This window comes from Fukomys damarensis, unplaced genomic scaffold, assembly GCF_012274545.1.
Source record: "Fukomys damarensis isolate Sample0158 unplaced genomic scaffold, DMR_v1.0_HiC HiC_scaffold_16, whole genome shotgun sequence".
NCBI lineage: Eukaryota > Metazoa > Chordata > Mammalia > Rodentia > Bathyergidae > Fukomys > Fukomys damarensis.
In genome coordinates, this window is record NW_022900928.1 from 116,587,994 (window position 1) to 116,606,660 (window position 18,667).

General features: G+C 46.4%; 1 protein-coding gene across 1 annotated transcript in view; it reads left to right on the forward strand.

The window, feature by feature from the left end:
• Igfbp2 (insulin like growth factor binding protein 2) overlaps nucleotides 1-18,334 on the forward strand; it is a 26,681-nt gene extending 8,347 nt beyond the window's left edge. The window contains exons 3-5 of the mRNA XM_019205697.2: nucleotides 14,142-14,371; nucleotides 14,992-15,132; nucleotides 17,843-18,334. Of these exons, the coding sequence (XP_019061242.2) occupies nucleotides 14,142-14,371; nucleotides 14,992-15,132; nucleotides 17,843-18,007 (536 nt within the window). The 3' untranslated portion in view covers nucleotides 18,008-18,334. The remainder of the gene's footprint in view (nucleotides 1-14,141; nucleotides 14,372-14,991; nucleotides 15,133-17,842) is intronic.
• Nucleotides 18,335-18,667: the final 333 nt, after the last annotated feature.

Consider the following 18,667-nt stretch of genomic DNA (forward strand, 5'->3'; position numbering starts at 1 on the left):
GGGGGGGGGGGTCTGAAGCCTTGTCAGGGGTGGGATGCAAGAGGAGCCTGTTCAATGTGTTTGTCCTAATGCAGAGTTGAGAAGATGAAGACCTTCTAGCTGGAGGGACCCCATTAGATTGTGGGTTACAGAGAATCATTAGTGTTCATTGAAGGATAAAGGATAGAACAATGGTAAGTAAGTGCTTTGTTCTAGACTTCTTCCCCTCCTCCCCTTAGGTTGGTTATCCCCCCAACCTCTACCCTGTGTATATTAGTCTTAGGATTCTCCTCACTTGTCAGGTAGAGAAATCAAGGGTTCATTGAGGTTCCAGTGCCAAGGAAGTGCAGATTTGTGGGTTCTCATTCCAGTACTCTGCTCCACCAGATGTTCTATACATGCACAAAAGCAGAGTGCATTGCGTACTGCTTCTTGGAAATGTTCCTTTTCCATGGAAGGCAGTAATTAAAGCATAACTTCTCGAAAATGTTCTTTTTTACAACTCTACAAGAAGTTTCTCTTAGGTCTGTTGTCTTTACTTCTGGATGGAGGTGCCAAGTTGCCTCTGGATGGCAAACTTGCTTTCTAAAGTGCCTGAGGCCAAGAAGAAATGAGAATGGCAATTCCCCTGTGTCCTTCACCCAGCCCTTGTGACAGTCTGATAACGCTGGGTGGTTTCCATAGAAACAGTGGCAGGAGGTGCGCCAAGCTGGATAAAGAGGGAGGGGTGGGATGGTTTCCTGGGTCAGAGAAAGGCTTTTGCTGTTGGGTGGGACTAGCTGGCTTGTGACTGATGGCCTCAGTCCTTGGAACCTACAGGGGTCCTGTAGAGTAACCAGAGTGAAGTGCTGGGCTTATAAGGTCTTGGTTTAGTCTTCTCTTCAGTGGTACCAGTGACCAGATGCCATTCTGGTTGGTGAAGAGCTATGGAGCTGAATAGCCCGCGTTTGGTTTTGGCTCTGACACTGGCTCCATGACTTTGTACTGTTGACCTCCAACTTTGTGGTTCTCTTTATCAAGTGTGAATGCAAATAAGAAATTATCAACCTTGTGACTGCATGATGATAAAACAAAGTTATGCAGCACAGAAACCAGATAATCAAATGATGTTATACAAGTTCTGATTCTTTCTTTTCTCCCTAATCTCAGCACAGATCAGGAGAAAGTCAAATGCCTGTTTAAATATGTCATGATTGATCATCTTAGTCCTGCTAGGGGGTGTGGCTACTGGGACAGCTGCCTTTGGCTTTGGGAAGCCTTTTAAGAATCCAAGTGTGGAGTCTGTCTTTCCAGTGGGAAGTCACAGCCATTGAAGTTGTCCCTTACTATGGTTCTACCAATAGCTTGATGGCCAGCCACGGCCCATTTATAGCCCAGAGGTGATGATTCTCTTTAGAGTCTCTGCTGGCCAAATTTGGTTTGGTTTGCTGCTTCCTAAACCAAGAGGGCATAGCCAAGGAAGGCGACAATGTGATGCAGTATTAGATCAGACACAATCAGTGAACTTTTCGTTGAAGAAAGAAAAAAGCATGGTGACCTATTTAAAGACACTTATTTATATTCAGGACACTTCTTGTGCTGGTTTGAGAGTGTGGCTGACAGTCCTGGACATCTTTGCAGGTTTTAAATTTCTTTTTGCATTCTTTAGGTTGTTTGTCAGGTTGAAGTGTCTGGGAAGAGCATTACAGGGATGGAGAAGGGGCTGGCAGAAGGGGAGGGTAGTGGGAGAGGAGTTGGGAGGGTCAGCTCTATCACTGCAAGATGGCCTGGGGATTGCTCCATCAGAACCGCATGTAGGGACAGTGACTTGAATATGGGTCTTGGGAAAGGCAAGAGTATTTCCTGTCCTACTTCATGCTTCATGTACTCAGTGCCTCTCTTTACCCCTCCTATCTATTCTTTCTACTAGAGGCCTAAAAGAGAGTCCAGAAAAATGAGACAAAAGAATGTAATAAGTTACTCTAAGGCAGGCTGCAGGCCTTGAACCACCCTGGACATCTAGTAATGTGGTCCTTTACAACAGGGGATTTATGACGTTGGGGATTTAACCTAGGGGTTATGCACATGCTAGGCAAGTGGTCTGCTACTGAGTAATGCCTCCAGATAGACCTTTTTAAAACTTATTTTGGGACAAGCTCTCACTAAGTTGGCCAAGTTGGACTTGAATTTGGGATCCTCCTGTTTCAGCCTCCTGAGTATCTGGGATTATAGGTGTGCACCATTGTGTAAACTTGTAGCACTGTCAGGATTTTTAGTGATATTTTGCATGATTTGACTGTGTAGTGCTTGAGCGTGGACTATTGGTGGTGATGGACTGTGGCACTGACTAACTCTACCTCCCGTGCCCACCAAGCATAGTCAGGAGGTTTGTTACTAATATACATGAAATATATATACATTCTTTTGGGTGGGGTACTGGGGCTCAAACTTGGGACCTTGGGCTTATGAGACAGGTGGTGGCACCACTGAGCTATTGCACATGTGGCCCAAGACAATTCTTTATGTAGAGTGGCCCAAGCAAGCCAAAAGTTAGGGCACTCTTGCTGTACGGTAATGGGTATGATTCTCTTAGCTTGGTCAGCTGTTTTTTCTATTTTGTTTTGTTTTATTTTTTTTTTAATCTTGATGGAGTACGTGCTTTTAATGCTGGACGGGGGCAACAAAAACTATTAAAAGTTAAATATTACCTAAGGAGAAGAAATTAAGTCAGAAGAGATATATTGCAAATAAGCAAGTAGTTCTTTGCTTTGTGACCAAAGCTCTGGAAACATCTTGTTGTTTGTATTTATTTATTTATTTATTTATTTTCGAGATAGGGTCTGGCTATGTAGTTCATACTGGCCTTTAACTCACTGTAGAGGCCAGACTGACCTTGAACTCACAGATAGATCCTCCTGCCTCAGCCTCCCTATTGCTGGGATTATAGGAAGGTCCCACCATTCTTGGCAAGATGTTGATGTTTTAAATAATGAGGTCCCTTCATGGTGAATACAGACTGGAAGTAAGAGAATCAAATTTGATAGGAGTCTGCTTCAGTCTTGGAAATGGAAAGCACAATATCTACATTCTTGAAAAGCAGATGCATACACAAATATCTCCCTTCCTGTCCTTTGGTTCAGTATAATTTTTTTAAAGCTCATTAGAGGCTAAGACTAGGGGCTGAGGGTATAGCTCAGTGGCAGAGTGCATGAGGCTCTGGATTCAATCCCCAGTGGCACAAGAAAAGAAAAAAAAAGAAGCTAAGACCAAGTTTGTACCTCCAAAAAGCTTCCAGCTTTCCTAGAAGAAAGGGAAATCACAGACCTACTCACTGCCCTTTGTTCGAGGATCAGGCTAAAGTGCTGGGAGGAAGTGGAGTCGAATTACCAGGATGTTTTGTCCAGCAGTCCTCTTCACTGAATCCACCAAATGGCCTCTGGACGCCTTGGAGGCCCCATTGTCCATCCTCTTTCCTTCTCAAAAGCTTTTTCCGAAACTATGTAAGACATTGTGCAAGTTTTTCTTAGCTGCAATTTGTTAATTGTTATTGTTCTTTCTCTTGAAACTGTTGGATGGCTTCTAACCTCCATCTCTAGTTTAAAGCTGTTCCCTCTCTTAACCTCCGGGAGACAGAACAGCTGTCTCCTTTCTGTTGAGTATTACTGGCCCTTGGACGCCTCCAACACTCTGTACCTCATGGTGCCCCTTGCCCCAGCCTCCGGGCTGTGCCAGGGTGAGCTTGTCTCTTAGCTTTCCATTCTCTGGCCTGAGCCATCTTGATTCCTTCATCACACCCTCTTGATTCATTGACCCTCTCCCACTATTTTCTGGTTTTCTCGGATTCATTTCCCAGTTCTTTGTGGCACAGAGAAAAGTCAAGGAGCCCACGACATAGCCCTGACTGGTGAGTGAAGGACACTGGTTGCATTAGCCAAAGAGGGTGGCGTTGAAGGGGGCCACTTCACTGTTGGGAGGTAGGTTGTCTTGCAGCCACTAGGGTTCTGGGGGCATTCAAAGTTTACTGATATCCTGATTCAACCGAAAGGCAAGAGATGGATAGTGCGGGAAGTGATTATTTTCTTATTTATTGATTGTTGAGGACTTCACATGTGCTAAGTAAGCACTCTACCCCCACTGAGCTACATGCTCAGCCTAGTCATCTAAGTTTAAATATGTGGAAGACTACTAAGAACAACATAGTAATACTAGCCTATCACCCAGAACTGCATGTGGTTAATATTTTGTCCATTAGCATGCAGTATTTACTGTTTATCTTTCTTAGCTAAATGGATTTTATATATATATGTAATGGATGACCACAATGCTTTTATGTATATGGATGCACATATTTATATGATGGATGGCCAATATCGGTCAAGTTTTCTTTGAAAATGTATGTAAAACATTTCATTTTCCTTGTCAGTACTAGGTGTTTGAAATCTCTGCCAAAGACAGGTGAGAGCTTATCTTTTTAAATACTATATATCATTCCACTAGAATTCCCTGCTGATTGTATTTATCCAGTCACTCACTGAAAGCCTAGCAGGTCAGGTTGCTGATGGTTGCAACTATGAGTAATTTCTGTGCATGTGTTCTTGTGCACATGTAGAGACAAGTAGAATTGTGGGGTCAGGTGCGGCCTTCCTGTTCCCATAACCTCTGGTCTAACTCTACACCAGTGCCCACTCAACTCACTTGGACTGTCAGCAGCTAGGTCACCCTGCCAGTTCCCAGGGAGCCCACAGAGGAATGTTCAGGACCCATGGGAAGGAGTGAAAGCTGATCATGCTGTTTGCCATCTTGATATCAGTTTCCCTGGCTCTTCAAGGACAGCTTGGCTCGAAGAGCCTCAAAGGACCTTGGCTGAATTTGAGCATGTTTTTGTTTTTTCAAGCTGTCTGCCTCAGCCCTGACCCTCTCCAGGTCCTTGCGATTCCAGGAATGACCCTGATGTTTATAAAGCAGTCCTTTAGAGTGTGCACAGGCAGGGAGGCTCTGGAGACGCCCTGCTGTTTCTGCTCACTCAGGGGGAGCCCAAGATGAGATGGCCATGTGAGGGCGTGCTCTAGAAATCTCCACGATGCCCAGCCAAGAAGGGCCCCTCTGTGTATGCCCAACATTGTTCACAAATCCATGAGCCAATGGATAGAAAGAGCTCGTGCTTATGAGTATACTTTGAGAAGTTTGTATGTGAGCCCCAGTCCCTGCTCTTACTGAAGATCGAGCCTCTGCACATTGGGCAAAGAAATGCTCTGCTGCCACTGAGCTACATCCCCAATCCCAGGACATACTTCTCAGAGAAAAAAAAATGAAGCACCATTCTCCCCTTACCAAGTTCTCCATGAAACCTGGGGAGAAGAGGGAATCATAAAGAATGGGAGATCCTGAAAATGCTGAAGCTTGAAGGGTCTTGATCAAAATATAGGTTCCTTGGAATTTGTCCAGGCTTGCTGTTTCTGGATCTTAGGGGGCTGCACCCAGGACTGCTGTTAGCAAGCTCTTGAGATGATTTCTTCTGGTGGACAGCTTTGTTTGGAAACCACTGACCTGGTCTAACCCCTGAACCCTCAAAGGAGGACACTGAAGCCCAACCCAGCTCAATACCCTGCCTGGTATCACTCAGATACCTGGATAGCAGAGTCATGGTGCAGGATGGGGATCTTGGTCCTTGACATTCTGACCAGCACTGTTCTTCCTGTCATGCCAGAATTACTTGACTCAGGCTTGTACGTAACAGTTGGTGTTCCAAGGAGTTCCACTCTACCAAAAACTTAGGCATGGAGAGGATTCTGTGGTTGTGTTGTTGGTGCTGTGCCCTCCTGTAATTTTCTGGGGCTTCCTTGCACTTTCCAAGGAAGGTGGCACTGTTTATTTATTTGTCTTTCCACTTGACAGTTTTCTGAGGTTGTCAATATTTAGCCAGGCAGTATAGGGCTGTGGGAGCCACAAGATGATCCCTGGATGAGGAGCCTAGGAGAGTTGTAGATCAGTTACATTCACAGAGGCGTTTTCTCCCACCAGAGGAACTCAGAGAGGGGTGACTGATGTATTGGTCTATGAGGAGTTCTCCTAGTTCTTTCCAAGGAAGGGTCACAGAGTGGAAAAAGTAGGAAGGGAGCTTGAAACGAAGCTGGATGTCAGCAGGGGATAGATGAGTTTACAAACTGGGAGAAGGTCATCAAGCTGGAATGCGTTCTGGGGGACAGTGTACACCAGGACAGACGCTCCTGCACACCATTCAGAATTGTAGCACAAGAGGCCAGAGCTGACTGTTGCCTCTGACCTTTTGAAAAAATATGGAGGAAGACACACAAACAGTGTCACTCACCCAGAGAGACTAAAGTCTTCAGGTTAAAATTTAGCTACAAAAAATAACAAACAGAACCCCCCTTCTAACTCCCTATCTATCTGCGGCATGACCTACATGATTAGTCCCAGCCTGTTGATGGCTGTATTGTGGAACATTGCAGCCACGTAGATCGAGTTTGGAGATTACAATCAGCCATGCAAAGGGACTAGCTTTGAATTCTCAGTTTTCTCCAACAGAAACTATTTCTTATGTGTTGGCAAGTTTATCCTTACAGACATGGCATTATGAGCCACTGTCCTTCCTTTCTTTCCTCTTTCTCTCTTCCCCTAAAATTTGAAAATAAAAGTTGTCTACAGCCATACCACCCTGAACGCACCTGATCTCGTCCGAAAACAGAGTTAATTTAGATGAATCCAATCTTGTCCAAGGATTTCCATCAAATGGCAGAGAGCTATAATATTTAGCAACATAAAAAATGTAAAAAACCGGGCTGGGGATGTGGCTCACTGGTAGAATGTGTGCCTAACATGTGCAAAGTCCTGGGTTTGAGTCCAAGAACTGAGGGGGAGGGGAAGCAAAAACAGAACAAACAAACCACCACAAAATCTACTCCAGACTTCTAACTGAGGCAAGGCCCCCCCCCACAAAAAAAAATTAAAGAGCTGAGGGTATTAGTAGTAGAGTGCTTACCTAGAATGTATGAGGCTCTGGGTTCAATTCCCAGCCCTGAAAGAAAAAGAAAATTTAAACAATCAACAATATTAGTCTTCAGAAGACATCCAGACAGACAGTATTGAGGAACTTACTTACAACTTACTTTTTTTTTAATACCATTCTACCGATTAGGTACCACTGCCTTCCTACCTACATACATTTATCAACTCAAGAAATAGATTATTTGCCCAGTCTAAATTTTGCTCACATTGAGAGTTTAAATTAAGATCAGATTGTATCCTATTAAAATAGTAGCTATCGTTTAAGCAGGACTGGCCCCATGTTTTAGACTTGAAAAATTTTAGAGTTCAGAAAGATTAAAAGATTCGGCCAAAATGATGGATGAGTGATAAGTAGCAAAGATGGAATTCAGAGCACTTGATTGCTAGTGTTCTTTGTCCATTTGAGGCTGTTAGTGAATTGTTCACTGCCATGGATATTAATGGAGAAGTTGTCTGGGGAGGAAGAGTAGGATATATTTGTTTGCCCAAGATATGTCAAGGTTAAGCACATTTTGGGGAGAATTAACAAAGAAGACTTGTTCTGTGCCTAGTCAGTGTCCAACCAGGAAAGCAGGCAGCATTCATCCCTCTGGCCCAGTAATCAGAAAGTAGTTCTTGAAAGGGTCTGGAATGTCATTACTTGTAAAGAAGTTATATCCACTGGAGGTGGTAAAAGTTCCAGGGCAGGATTAGATCATCTCTCAGGTGCCCAGCCCTTAAATTTCAAGATAACCATGAGATACAAAGAGAAGGCTGGAAGATGGTTAGGATTTCTTCAGAATACATAGAAGAAAAGGCAGAGAGACACGCTGAGCTATTAGGAATATATGTGATGCTTTGGAGAAAGGTATTTTCTTAACTGCGGCTAGATAAGGGCCAATGCCATTCATCCCAAGCAAGGGAGACTAGGAGATTGCTTTTAGATTCTTGGGGCCTATTTTCTTAAGATTGCTTTGAGGTCTCACACAGATGGGGAATCACGAAATTCTAAGTGGAGCACTGAGGTCAGAACATAGCACTAGGAGAAATAAGACTACTGAAACAAGGATTTGACACATTGAGTAAGGTCACTGATGCCATTGGAAAAAAGGAATATGCCAAAATGAAGTGTGGGAACCAGATATTGATGCATAGTTGTAGATATAACGCATTCTCCTCGGGTGTCAGCCAGCTGGCCTCCTGGCTAGGTTAGTAAGAGTGTGTAGAGAGGACAGTGGGTGGCCACATGAACTTTTTTTTTTTTTTGGTACCAGGGTTCAAACGTGGGTCCTTGTGCTTGTGAGACAGGTGGCAGAACCACAAGCTAAATCCCCAGCCTGGCATGCACCTTTGATAATAGCAGCAGGGTGTATTTGCTCCTGTAGATCCAGATGGCACTCCTTCTGAGACCCAGACTTGTCACCTCTCCAGTGGGACATTGGATCCATTTCTTCTTATATCTAAATGTCTGAGATAGGAATAAATGGCAACAACCAGGGCAGGGATGAGAGTACCCCTGTTCTTCAACCCTTCACTCAGTGGCACTGGGATTACATGTTCTGTTGTCTCCTTCTCTGGGGAAGATCTTGAGCTTCTCTATATAATCAGGAAAGGCCCAGCTTCAGTGTGGACCCATTTCTTCCATTGCTACATAGGAGAGAAGAGCTAATGCTTACCATTCCATAAATAGAAGTCTTGGAGTCTCTTTAGGAGCCTTGGAGATCCCTATCAGTCACTTCTAAGCCTGAATCTTTGTACACTGATGATGCCATTTGGATTGCTAAGAACCAACAGTCACTCTCCCTCCCCCACATTTCTTCCTTCTTTTCTCTTACTGGGGATTGAACCCAGGGCCTCCACAATGACTTACATCCCCAACACCTTTACATTTTTTATCTCGAAGCGGGCTTTTGTTCAGTCACTAAGGTGCCTAGGCTGGCCTCAAACTTGTGATCTTCCTGTCTCAGTCTCCCAGACTGCTGGAATTACAGGCATGAGCCACTATGCTTGGCCAAGAACGGTTTCTTATAGTGACCTCTGTACTGTAGCCTGCAGAGCTGCATACATAAGTGATCGCTTAATAAATATTATTCTGGAGCTCTCTTAGGCAGAAAAAAGTACAACTTGGTATTTTTGTTCTGAGGGAAAATTCCATTTGTAGCTGGAGTTCCACATCTGGAATGTTTTTTTGAAGATCGCTCCTATTGCCTCTTGGAGAATGTATGGGAGGAACTCGGTAAATTGTGAGGTGCAAGGCAGTGTGGGTGGGTGAGAAGCAGCTAAGAGTAACACCAGGTGTTCCTATAGTCTCAGGCATTCACTACCTGTGCAGGCAACATCTTTTGGGATTTTCCCAGCAGCCCACTGGAGATGGATGCTATTTGTCCTCTTTATACAGATGAGCGATCAACTAGCTTACCTAGGGTTGCAAATCCAACTAAAAAAGCTAGAATTCAGACTTAGGCAATTAGACTTGGGGCCTGCATCCTTGAACCTCTAGCCCAGAACAGTAACACAGCATGGATACTTTACTCAGCCTACAATTCTTTCTTATTTCTACTCAGTCAAAATTTCTCTTCCTTGGGCTTTGGCTTCTAGACGTGACAGCCACTGGACTTGGGTTCCAAAGCCTGTTCCAGAGAGAAACGGATGCTGCTTGGCTTCTAAAAGATCCTGCGTCAGCAAACCAGCCCATTGATTTCCTCATCACGTTGACATGTTTGTTGTTGGTGGTGAGATCGATAAAGGAATGGAACGAAACATACCCTCGAATCCAGGTGGTCTCTGTGGGGGTGGACAAGATGACCTTCACCTCAGAGAAGTCGGGGACATCTCAGGACAGAAAGCCAACCCTGTACTTCTAAGAGAAAACTGTCCATTCACCCCCTGCCTCCTGCAACCTGGGACCGGGATCCCATTATGACCTTCATGGGCCCTAGACATTTTTGGGGACTCCTTCCATGAAACTATTTTAAAGTCACATTATCCACTTAAAATCACATGGTTTTATGAATGAAAGTATATCAGTATTATACATTCTTACTTTTTAACAAAGTTTGTTACTGTTTTGATTTTAAAATACATTAAAACATTACCTAGGCCCCTCAGCCCTGTACCTGCTGTGTCGTGGGCAGATTGGCTCTTCTTGCAGCCTCAGACCTGAGTGCACATACCCTTCTTTGTGCCCTCTCTCTCTCCTCAAATATGTTTCCAGAGTTGGAAGAGGATCTTTGGAGCATTGAATGTTGGGGTGACTTTGAGAACTCAGTCAGGGGATGCTACCTGGGAGAGCTTAGGGAAGTGTGGAGAGCAGACTGCTCTGCCATGCCCAGGTGTGACCCCTATACCCTACACCTTAAGGAGCTGTGGACTGGTGCACCTGAGGATGGAGGGTCCTGGAGGATCTTGGCTACTGCAGAAGAATATAGTAGAGCTGGATCAGCTTTTTGTAGAGTCTTACTGCCACATTAGCTATGGCTCTGAAAGTGCCAGCCCTTTGGATAACCACTGACTCCAGAATAGAGATTCTGTCTAAGCCCGATTTTGCCTCTCAGGCACATTTGGCAGTGAGGACAGTTTGCATTGTCCACTGCAGGAGGGTGCTACTGGTATTAGGTGGTAGAGGCCAGGGGTGCTGTTCAGTGCCCTATAATGCACAGGACAGCCCACTGTGACAAAGCATTATCTGGTCCAGCTGTTGTGTTGTGGTTGAGAAACCTTGATTCCAAAGGATGTTTCAGGGACCAGGTTGGGGTGGATGGATCCTTCCTGGAAGCTCTGAGGTGATTCTAACCATGAGCTACCTTTGCTGCTTCAATTAGGGTACATGTAATTATAGCCATTGTAGAGACTGACCATCTTAACTCAAACCTTGGAATGGGTAGACAGCTTCTTCCCAAAAAAGGTTGGAGTCAGCTTCTGAGAGTCACAGGCTCCCTGCCTGCAGAGTGGAAGGTTCTAGAACTGGTGTGGTGTTGCACCAGCAGATTCCACAGAGTTCTCATCTTTACCATGTGAGCAGAACACAGTCTCCAGTCTGGAAGTGGAGTGGAGGTCTCCAGAAATTCTTCCTGCCTCTGTTGGTAGGAAGCCAGCTGGGCAGGGCTGTGTGAGCAGGCGAGGGATGAAGCTAAGGGAGATCTTGAGGACAAAACACTTGGGCAAGGGCAAGTCAAAGTTCCTATTTTGTCCTTTTCACTTTGGTCCAGGATGGTTGGGAAGGTCCAGTGTGGCTGGGGCTTTCATGAGCCACCTGTTTTCTTCTGTGTGGAAGAGGCAGGGAATTTGCCACCCAAGTCTAGGTGCAGAGAAGCAGGTCTGGAATTACAGCAGATGGGGGGGTGTGTGAATGGGGGTGAGTCCCCTCACCCCAGGCCAGCATCTGCATGGTACTGTAACTCCTGCTTCATTTCTAGGTTTGACCCATCTCAGACATTCTTGGGTCTGTCTCCCTTAACTATCCGAAGAGGGCAGGGGTGATCTTCGTGGTTGATCCCACTGGTGACCCTTCAGGGAGCCAGTGGTACAGAGAAAAGTGTTAGCATGACGAAGTGACTTGGTGTCCCATTCTGGGGAAACTAGTGGCTGGTGAGCAGGGAAACTAAACCTACTCCTGGAGTTTGAATTTCTGCTGCTTCTCATCTCAAAGAATGGGGGAGCAGTATGGGGGAGGAGAGTATTGGGTCTGAGTATTGGTGAGACAGGTCCCCACCCAGTTAGGATGCAGTCACTGAGACCTTAGACTTCTCTGTGGGTGTTTCCTGGGGCAGCTAAAATGGGATTTAATCTTGCTTGGTTTATGGTGAAATTCAGGGTACCCAGCAGCCCTGGGGAAATAGCCATTCCAGATAGGAGAATTTTTCAGGTTTATATGTTTCAAGTTCCGCTTCTCTAAATTTTAACAATTTTGGATAGAAATATTTTTTCATGCTGAATTCTTGACCTTGCCCCCTTTGTGATGTCTCGAGGTCATCATCAATTTAATATAATTCTTGCTTTGGGCTGTAAAACATGGATGGGTCCTGGATGGGTGTGGAATGATTTGCCATGCACAAAATGTCCCTAGAGTTCTTATGTTTTTTTTTTTAATGCCCCTCTTTCCCCCTTTCCTTTGATAGTTCTTATCCCTGTATGTTTCTTCTTCCTTTACTTTTGATGATTTGATTTTATTCTGTGATGACCTTGGATGCCAGACATCCTGAAACCAGGTTTACCGGCACAACAGTGTTGTGAGCCATCAAGGTTCTTCCCTGATCTTCACTAGAAAAAGATGCAGTCGCGGCCATTTTGATGCTCAAGGTCTTGTTTTCCTTTGCTTCCTGGTTGCTAGTCAGGTTCTACATTGCTGAGGGGGCAGATAATGGGCAATCATCGTCATCATCAAAATGATCATCGCCAACAGCATGGATAGAGAGTTTCTGTACCAAGTTGTATTTTACTTTTTTCTCAGTACCGGGGATCAAACTTATGCTTGCGAGGCGGGTGCAGTGCCACTGAGCTAAATCCCAGGCCCTCCAAGTTGTATTTTAAGTGCTTCACCTACAGTATTCCCTCAGTAGTTGTGTGAAGAAGGAACTGTTACTGTGCAACCATTTCCGGTGAGTAAAGCAGGGGCACAGAGAGGTGATTTGCAGGGAAACTCAACTTCTAGAGAAAGTGGCAGAGTTGGGATTTAACCTGAGTATGCATCCTTCAGCCAGCAATGATGCCCTGAGTGCCCGTGAGAACCAACCAGGTGTCAAACTTAGTTGCAAGGGACAATCTTTGTTGAATAATGCTACATATGGCATGTAAGAGGTACCCCTGTCTCTTAGCCAAATGGTACATAGTTCACAACTTGAAACACTGCAGCTCTCCTTATATAGTAAGTGCTGACCTTTTTCACCATGTAACACTGCTCAGGAGAGGGACAGTGGAGTCTACCACCATTACCTGAGTTCAGAAGGGACCACCGTGTACTGGGTGCTTTGGCTTAAGCCCATGTGTAGATGTACTTTAAAAGCCATTCTGTGTTGTGATTGGGACTGTTAAGTTTTTGAAGGTGCAATAAAGTGGAAGAGAAAATGCATGATTTGATGAAAAACATCCCCTTTGCATCCACCTAGACTGTGTTGGAATCTGCTGTAGTTTGGTGGTTTGGGGCAGTGGAGTGTGAGGCTCTGTTCACTCTGCTCTGCTCACATCTACAAGGGGCTGGCCTGTGCTCTTCGACTCCTTGCTCTTATAGAGCACAATGCGACTTGTCCCTCTGGTTACAACTTGATCATATGCCATTCTTCTTACTGTGTCCCAGCTGGACATGTCTCAGTCAGGAAGGGACTGTGGTATCTGGGGGCTCTCTCAAGGTCCCCTCTACCAGGGCTGGGCACACACTAGGTTTAAGAAGGTCTAAAGAGATGTGATGCTTCTCAGACAGACATCTTGATGAAGATTCATGCCCTGGGCTATGAAGTACTTAAGACTCAGAGTGTAGTGGGGATGGGGATCCATGATGCACAGGTACTATAGATTTGAACATGGAAGAGCCAGTAGAGTAGTGATCTAGCAGCCCAGGACCAAAGCACTATGGGAACTTCTTGGCATGGGCAGATTGGCAAATAAAGAGTGAATGAGTGGAGTACTGCAGACCAGCCCTGGCTGGCAGTGAGGCTTTCTGTCTTACCTTCCCCTGCCAGGCATGTCATGGCTCGGTAATCTTTGTGGCACTAAAACAAGCAAACCCAAAATCTAGTCTATACCTTTTAGGCCATAAATGATGAAGAAATTGAATTTGGCTTGTGTGGCTGAACCTGGGAGGTACTGATGGACTCCAGAAAGGTCCTAATCCCATCCCACATTGAGGGCCTTGTAGAGGCATTCAGCCTTCTGTGCTCCTCTGCTCTGTCTGGCGTTATAGGCTTGGTATTTGACCAAGTGATTGGCCCCTGTGACCCTTCTCTTCTCTGTCTGGAAAAGTTGGGTGAGGGTGCCAGAAGTTCTCACTTAAGATCTCCTGTGAAACTGCAATGGATAATCTGTGTAAATTGTTGAGTGTGGGCCCTGGCTCACGGTGGGCACTCATTAGATGCTTGTCACCTCATCCTTGTCCTTACTTTTCTCCATCCTCCCCAGCATCAGGAGTCCCAGTGAGCCTGTCTCCCGGGGAACAGGGCTGAAGCTCTTCTTTCCTCTTTATTTAGACAATGGTGATGAGCACTCTGAGGGAAGCCTGGGCGAGAACCATGTAGATGGAACCATGAACATGTTGGGAGGTGGAGGCAGTGCTGGCCGGAAACCACTCAAGTCAGGCATGAAGGAGCTGGCTGTCTTCCGGGAGAAAGTCACCGAGCAGCACCGGCAGATGGGCAAAGGTGGAAAACACCACCTCGGCCTGGAAGAGCCCAAGAAGCTGCGGCCACCACCTGCCAGGGTTAGTGGGGTCAGATCTGGTTGTAGGTGGGTACGGAAGGGGATCTCACAGTTGGGACAGGCACCCCACTATAGCCCATGTGCAATCTATAGTTAACATACTTGTGTTCCTAGTGCTGCCACCAACATATTCAGTAGCCTGTAGGCTGGTCAGCACTGATGACTGTGAAGTGGACTGGATGTAGTGTCTTCTGAAATTTCTGTATTTCCTTTTGGCTTTGGGACATAGCCAAAGAAAATGGATCCCAGGAAGGAAGAGCTCATCCTTGTGATATGCTCTCTTCACTGAGCTGTCCGGACCCCCTTTTCTTTCCCCAGATAAGCTTTGCTCTCTTGAGTCTTGGCCCTGTTTGGGTAATAGCAGGGAATGGAGCTTGGGCTCTGCCATGTAGACACTCTAGAGACAACCAGTGAATTCAGTATTTGCAGGTAGAGCCCATTTTGAACTATTAAGGTGGGTTAGATACAAGAGGTCACAGCGTTGGTTGTTATTGGATGTAGTTATTAGCCATGTGGCCTTGGGAAAGTCCCTTCCCCCTGGACATGCTGCTCTCTGAAACTGCACCTGGTGCCAGTGTTTTATGGGCCATTTATTCTTACTCAAAGTGTCCCTTCCCACAGACCCCCTGCCAGCAGGAATTGGACCAGGTCCTGGAGCGGATCTCCACCATGAGACTTCCAGATGATCGGGGCCCTCTGGAGCACCTCTACTCCTTACACATCCCCAATTGTGATAAGCATGGCCTGTACAACCTCAAACAGGTGAGTGTAGGTACCAACATGGGCTGCAGCAGCTTCCTCCTCAGCCCCAGGTTCTGGAATTGGAATGCCTGGCTCCTGACTCACCCGCCTATAATCCTCTGAGGTTTGAGAGCTGAGCAGAGACCAGGCTTCTGTAACCACGGGGATGGCAGTGCCAGCTGCCAGGCCAGTGAGAATGGGGCTTCCCTTCCTGGCCTCAGGCAGGTCAGGGTGACTCCACTAGCCACCTGTCAATGGCGCTTGGTATCTGGGAGGGAGGGAGCCTCCTGGAGAAGAGCCCACGAGACAGTGATGGCGAACCTTCCAGAACTTTCAGTGGTATAAACAGCCCAGTGCAGCATACATGCCATAGGTTCATCACCATTGCCTATAACCGAGGCATCTCAGCATTTGCTGAGCATTAAATCACCTGAAGCCATTGCCTGAGCCCACCCCCGGAGACTGCCATTCAGTGTGGCAGGTGGGGATCAGGAACTTGCATTTCTGACAAGCTCCATCAGAACATCATCATCAGAGTCACCGGTTGAAACCATTGGCCAGGTAGCCTCTCTGTGAGATACCTCAGGGGAAGTGAGACCTGGGGATGGAGAAACACCATTGAGAATATTTCTAAAAATGGTACCAGAACACGGTTCTAAGTGTTCTGGGGAAAGTTAAAGAAGTTTAACCCTAGGAGCCTTTTGCCCTTAGCTCCTCTTTCTGTTCGTTTTAGAGATGCAGTATTTTCCCATCATCTTGTAGTGATCAAGAGTTGATCATTCGCGTTTTACTTGCCCTACCCCTCGCTTCCTCCGCTTTGTCCTTTTATAGAGGGAGAAGCACTTGTGCATTTCTCGTGGGAGGGAGAGGGAGAGGAGTGTGGTTTCCAGATGTTACTCTGTTTGCAAGCAGAGGCTCTCAGCCTTGGCTGCACACTGGGGTTGTCTGGAAGCTTTAAAAAAATGTGGATCCAGGGTTTACCCGTAGAGATTTGAATTTTGTAGGTTTGGAGTTCTTTCTTGGTGTCAGGATCTTAAAATGCTCCCTAGGAAGCTGGATGTGATGTGGCCTGTAAACCCAGAATACTGGGAAGATGAGGCAAGGGATTGCAAGTTTGAGCCCAGTCTGGGTAACCTAGCAAGACTCAGAAGTGGGGAGTAGACACACCAACTGTTTAAATGTTAGACTGATGCTCAGAAGGACATTATGGTTGTGATCTGAAACACCCCTTAAAAGGCTCATTGTGTTGAAGGCTTGGTTGCCTTCTAAGAGGGTTGGGGATATAATTCAATGTAAAATTCTCAGGTTTAATTCTCAGTACTGCAAAAATGAATGAATGAAGGAATGAATGAAGCTCCCAGGTGATCCTAATGGCAGTTAGCATTGACCTAAAAGATGGATGTGTGAAGCCAACAGGTGGGGTACAGTGTCCTGCTAATCCCTTGGGGGTTTCACTCTCCCACCTCCTTCACTTGCATACATTTTGCCCCATTGTATTAGCTTTTTGTCACTGTAAAAAAACACCTGAGATAATCAGTCTAAAGGAGGGAAGATCCATTTTGTCTCATGGCTTTGGAGGAATCAGTACTTGGTTGGCTGGTTTCATTGCTATGGGCCTTCAGTGAGGTGGACTTTCTTGATGGAAGGGCATGGTGGGGCAGGGTTGTCAGGAAGCAGAGCAGGAGGAGGACCAGAGAGAGTAGTGGGCCTCAGGGACCAGTTATAGTCCCCAGTCAACCTGCATGATCCTGCATGATCTGTTCAACTTGGCTACACCTCCTGTTTCCATCAGCTCCCAGTAATGCCAACAAACTATGATCTCAGAAGTGCATTGAAAGTTAGAATCCTCATAATCCAGTCATTTCAAAAAGCTCACCAGCTAGCAACCAAGCCTTCAACCTAGCTTTGGGGGGTGGTGCATATTAGGTGACCATAGATAACCTGTGAGCATCAGCATTAAAACATGTCTACCTTCCAAATGTAATCCATTGACTTCATTTGGAGCTCGGAAAAAATAGTGATCTCTTCTAAAGGAAAAAACCAGGCTGTCTACTGTAACTTAATGGGTAACAAAAGTAATTTGCAATAATAACTAGTCAGCTTATGGAGAAGGGCAGGCAATCCTAGAATGGGAATGCCTGGATTTGGATCCCAGCTCTGCCTCTTACTAGCTGGTGCGACCTCGGGCAAGTTACGTAACCAGACTGGGCTTCAATTTCATCAAACCCGAAAGTGGAAATAACATTGGTACCCAATTCACAGGTGGTTGTGAGAATCGTGTGGGTATATGTGTTAGATATAAACTGAATGGTCGGTGTATATATTGCTTACTCAGTGTCTGGCACATACTTTATTCGCACATGTGGTTTTCTCCTCACAGTATGACTTAAACTCCAGTACACCAGGTCCCTCAGCTAATAGGATCTCCTTGAGGGTGGGAGCAGCGTTTTTTTGTCTTGGGCATCTCCAACAGCCTTGTTGACAGGCATTATCCCTGGACCTGAGCATAAGCATCACTTTGGAGCCTGTTAGCCATGAAGAAGTTCAGGTCCACCTCAGACCTACTGAACGGGAGTCTGCATTTTTAACCAGATTCCCAGTGTATACTTGAGGTTGAGAAGGGCCGTCTTGCAGCGTGAGCTCAGTGTATGTTCCGCCAGCCCCTTGTGGAGAGGAGGGAAAGCTGGTGGTCATGGGGAATTCTTCAATTCAGATTGTCCTCTTTCCTCAGTGCAAGATGTCTCTGAACGGGCAGCGTGGGGAGTGCTGGTGTGTGAACCCCAACACCGGGAAGCTGATCCAGGGAGCCCCCACCATCCGGGGGGACCCAGAGTGCCATCTCTTCTACAATGAGCAGCAGGAAGCTGGCGGGGTGCAGGCTCAGCAGGTGCAGTAAACCACAGCCAGCCGGTGCCTGGACCCCCGCCCCCTCCAAACGCCGGCAGAAACCCAGAGTGCTTGGGTGGTGGGTGTGGAGGATTTCCTAGGAGTTTCGACACATGTATTTATATTTGGAGAGAGACCAGCACCGAGCTCGGCACCACCCCCTGCCTTCCCCCTCCCCAGCTGGAGATGCCCACACCCCCTGCCCTGCTTCCTGCTTCCCTGGGGAAGCAGGGGATTGCACTGGGGGAACTGGGTAAAGATTGGGGAGGGTAAAAGAAATTTTTATTTTTGAACCCCATGTCTCTTTTGCTTAAGATTAAAGGAAGGAAAAATAAAATGTGTGGTCTTGCGTGAGTGAGTCTTTGGGGCCTCCCTGGGAAAGGACCTGGAGTCTTGTTGAGCCATCTTCTGCCCAGCTTGCCCTGACTCCTGAGAAAAGGGAAAAGGTGCTGGCAAAGTTTCCCACCAAAAATGGGAATGACAGGGGTGGACTGGAGAAAGGGCTGCCTCCTGCAGCCACACCTAGGTGGCCAATGTCTCCTCCTGCCCTCCCAGGTGAGGCTTCTGGCCCCCTTCAGGCCCTGGCTGGTCTTGCACAGGAGCAGGATGGGTGGTAGAGGAGGAGAGGTGGAGGACAGGCCTGTTGTCCTTCTGCCACATCCAGATGACA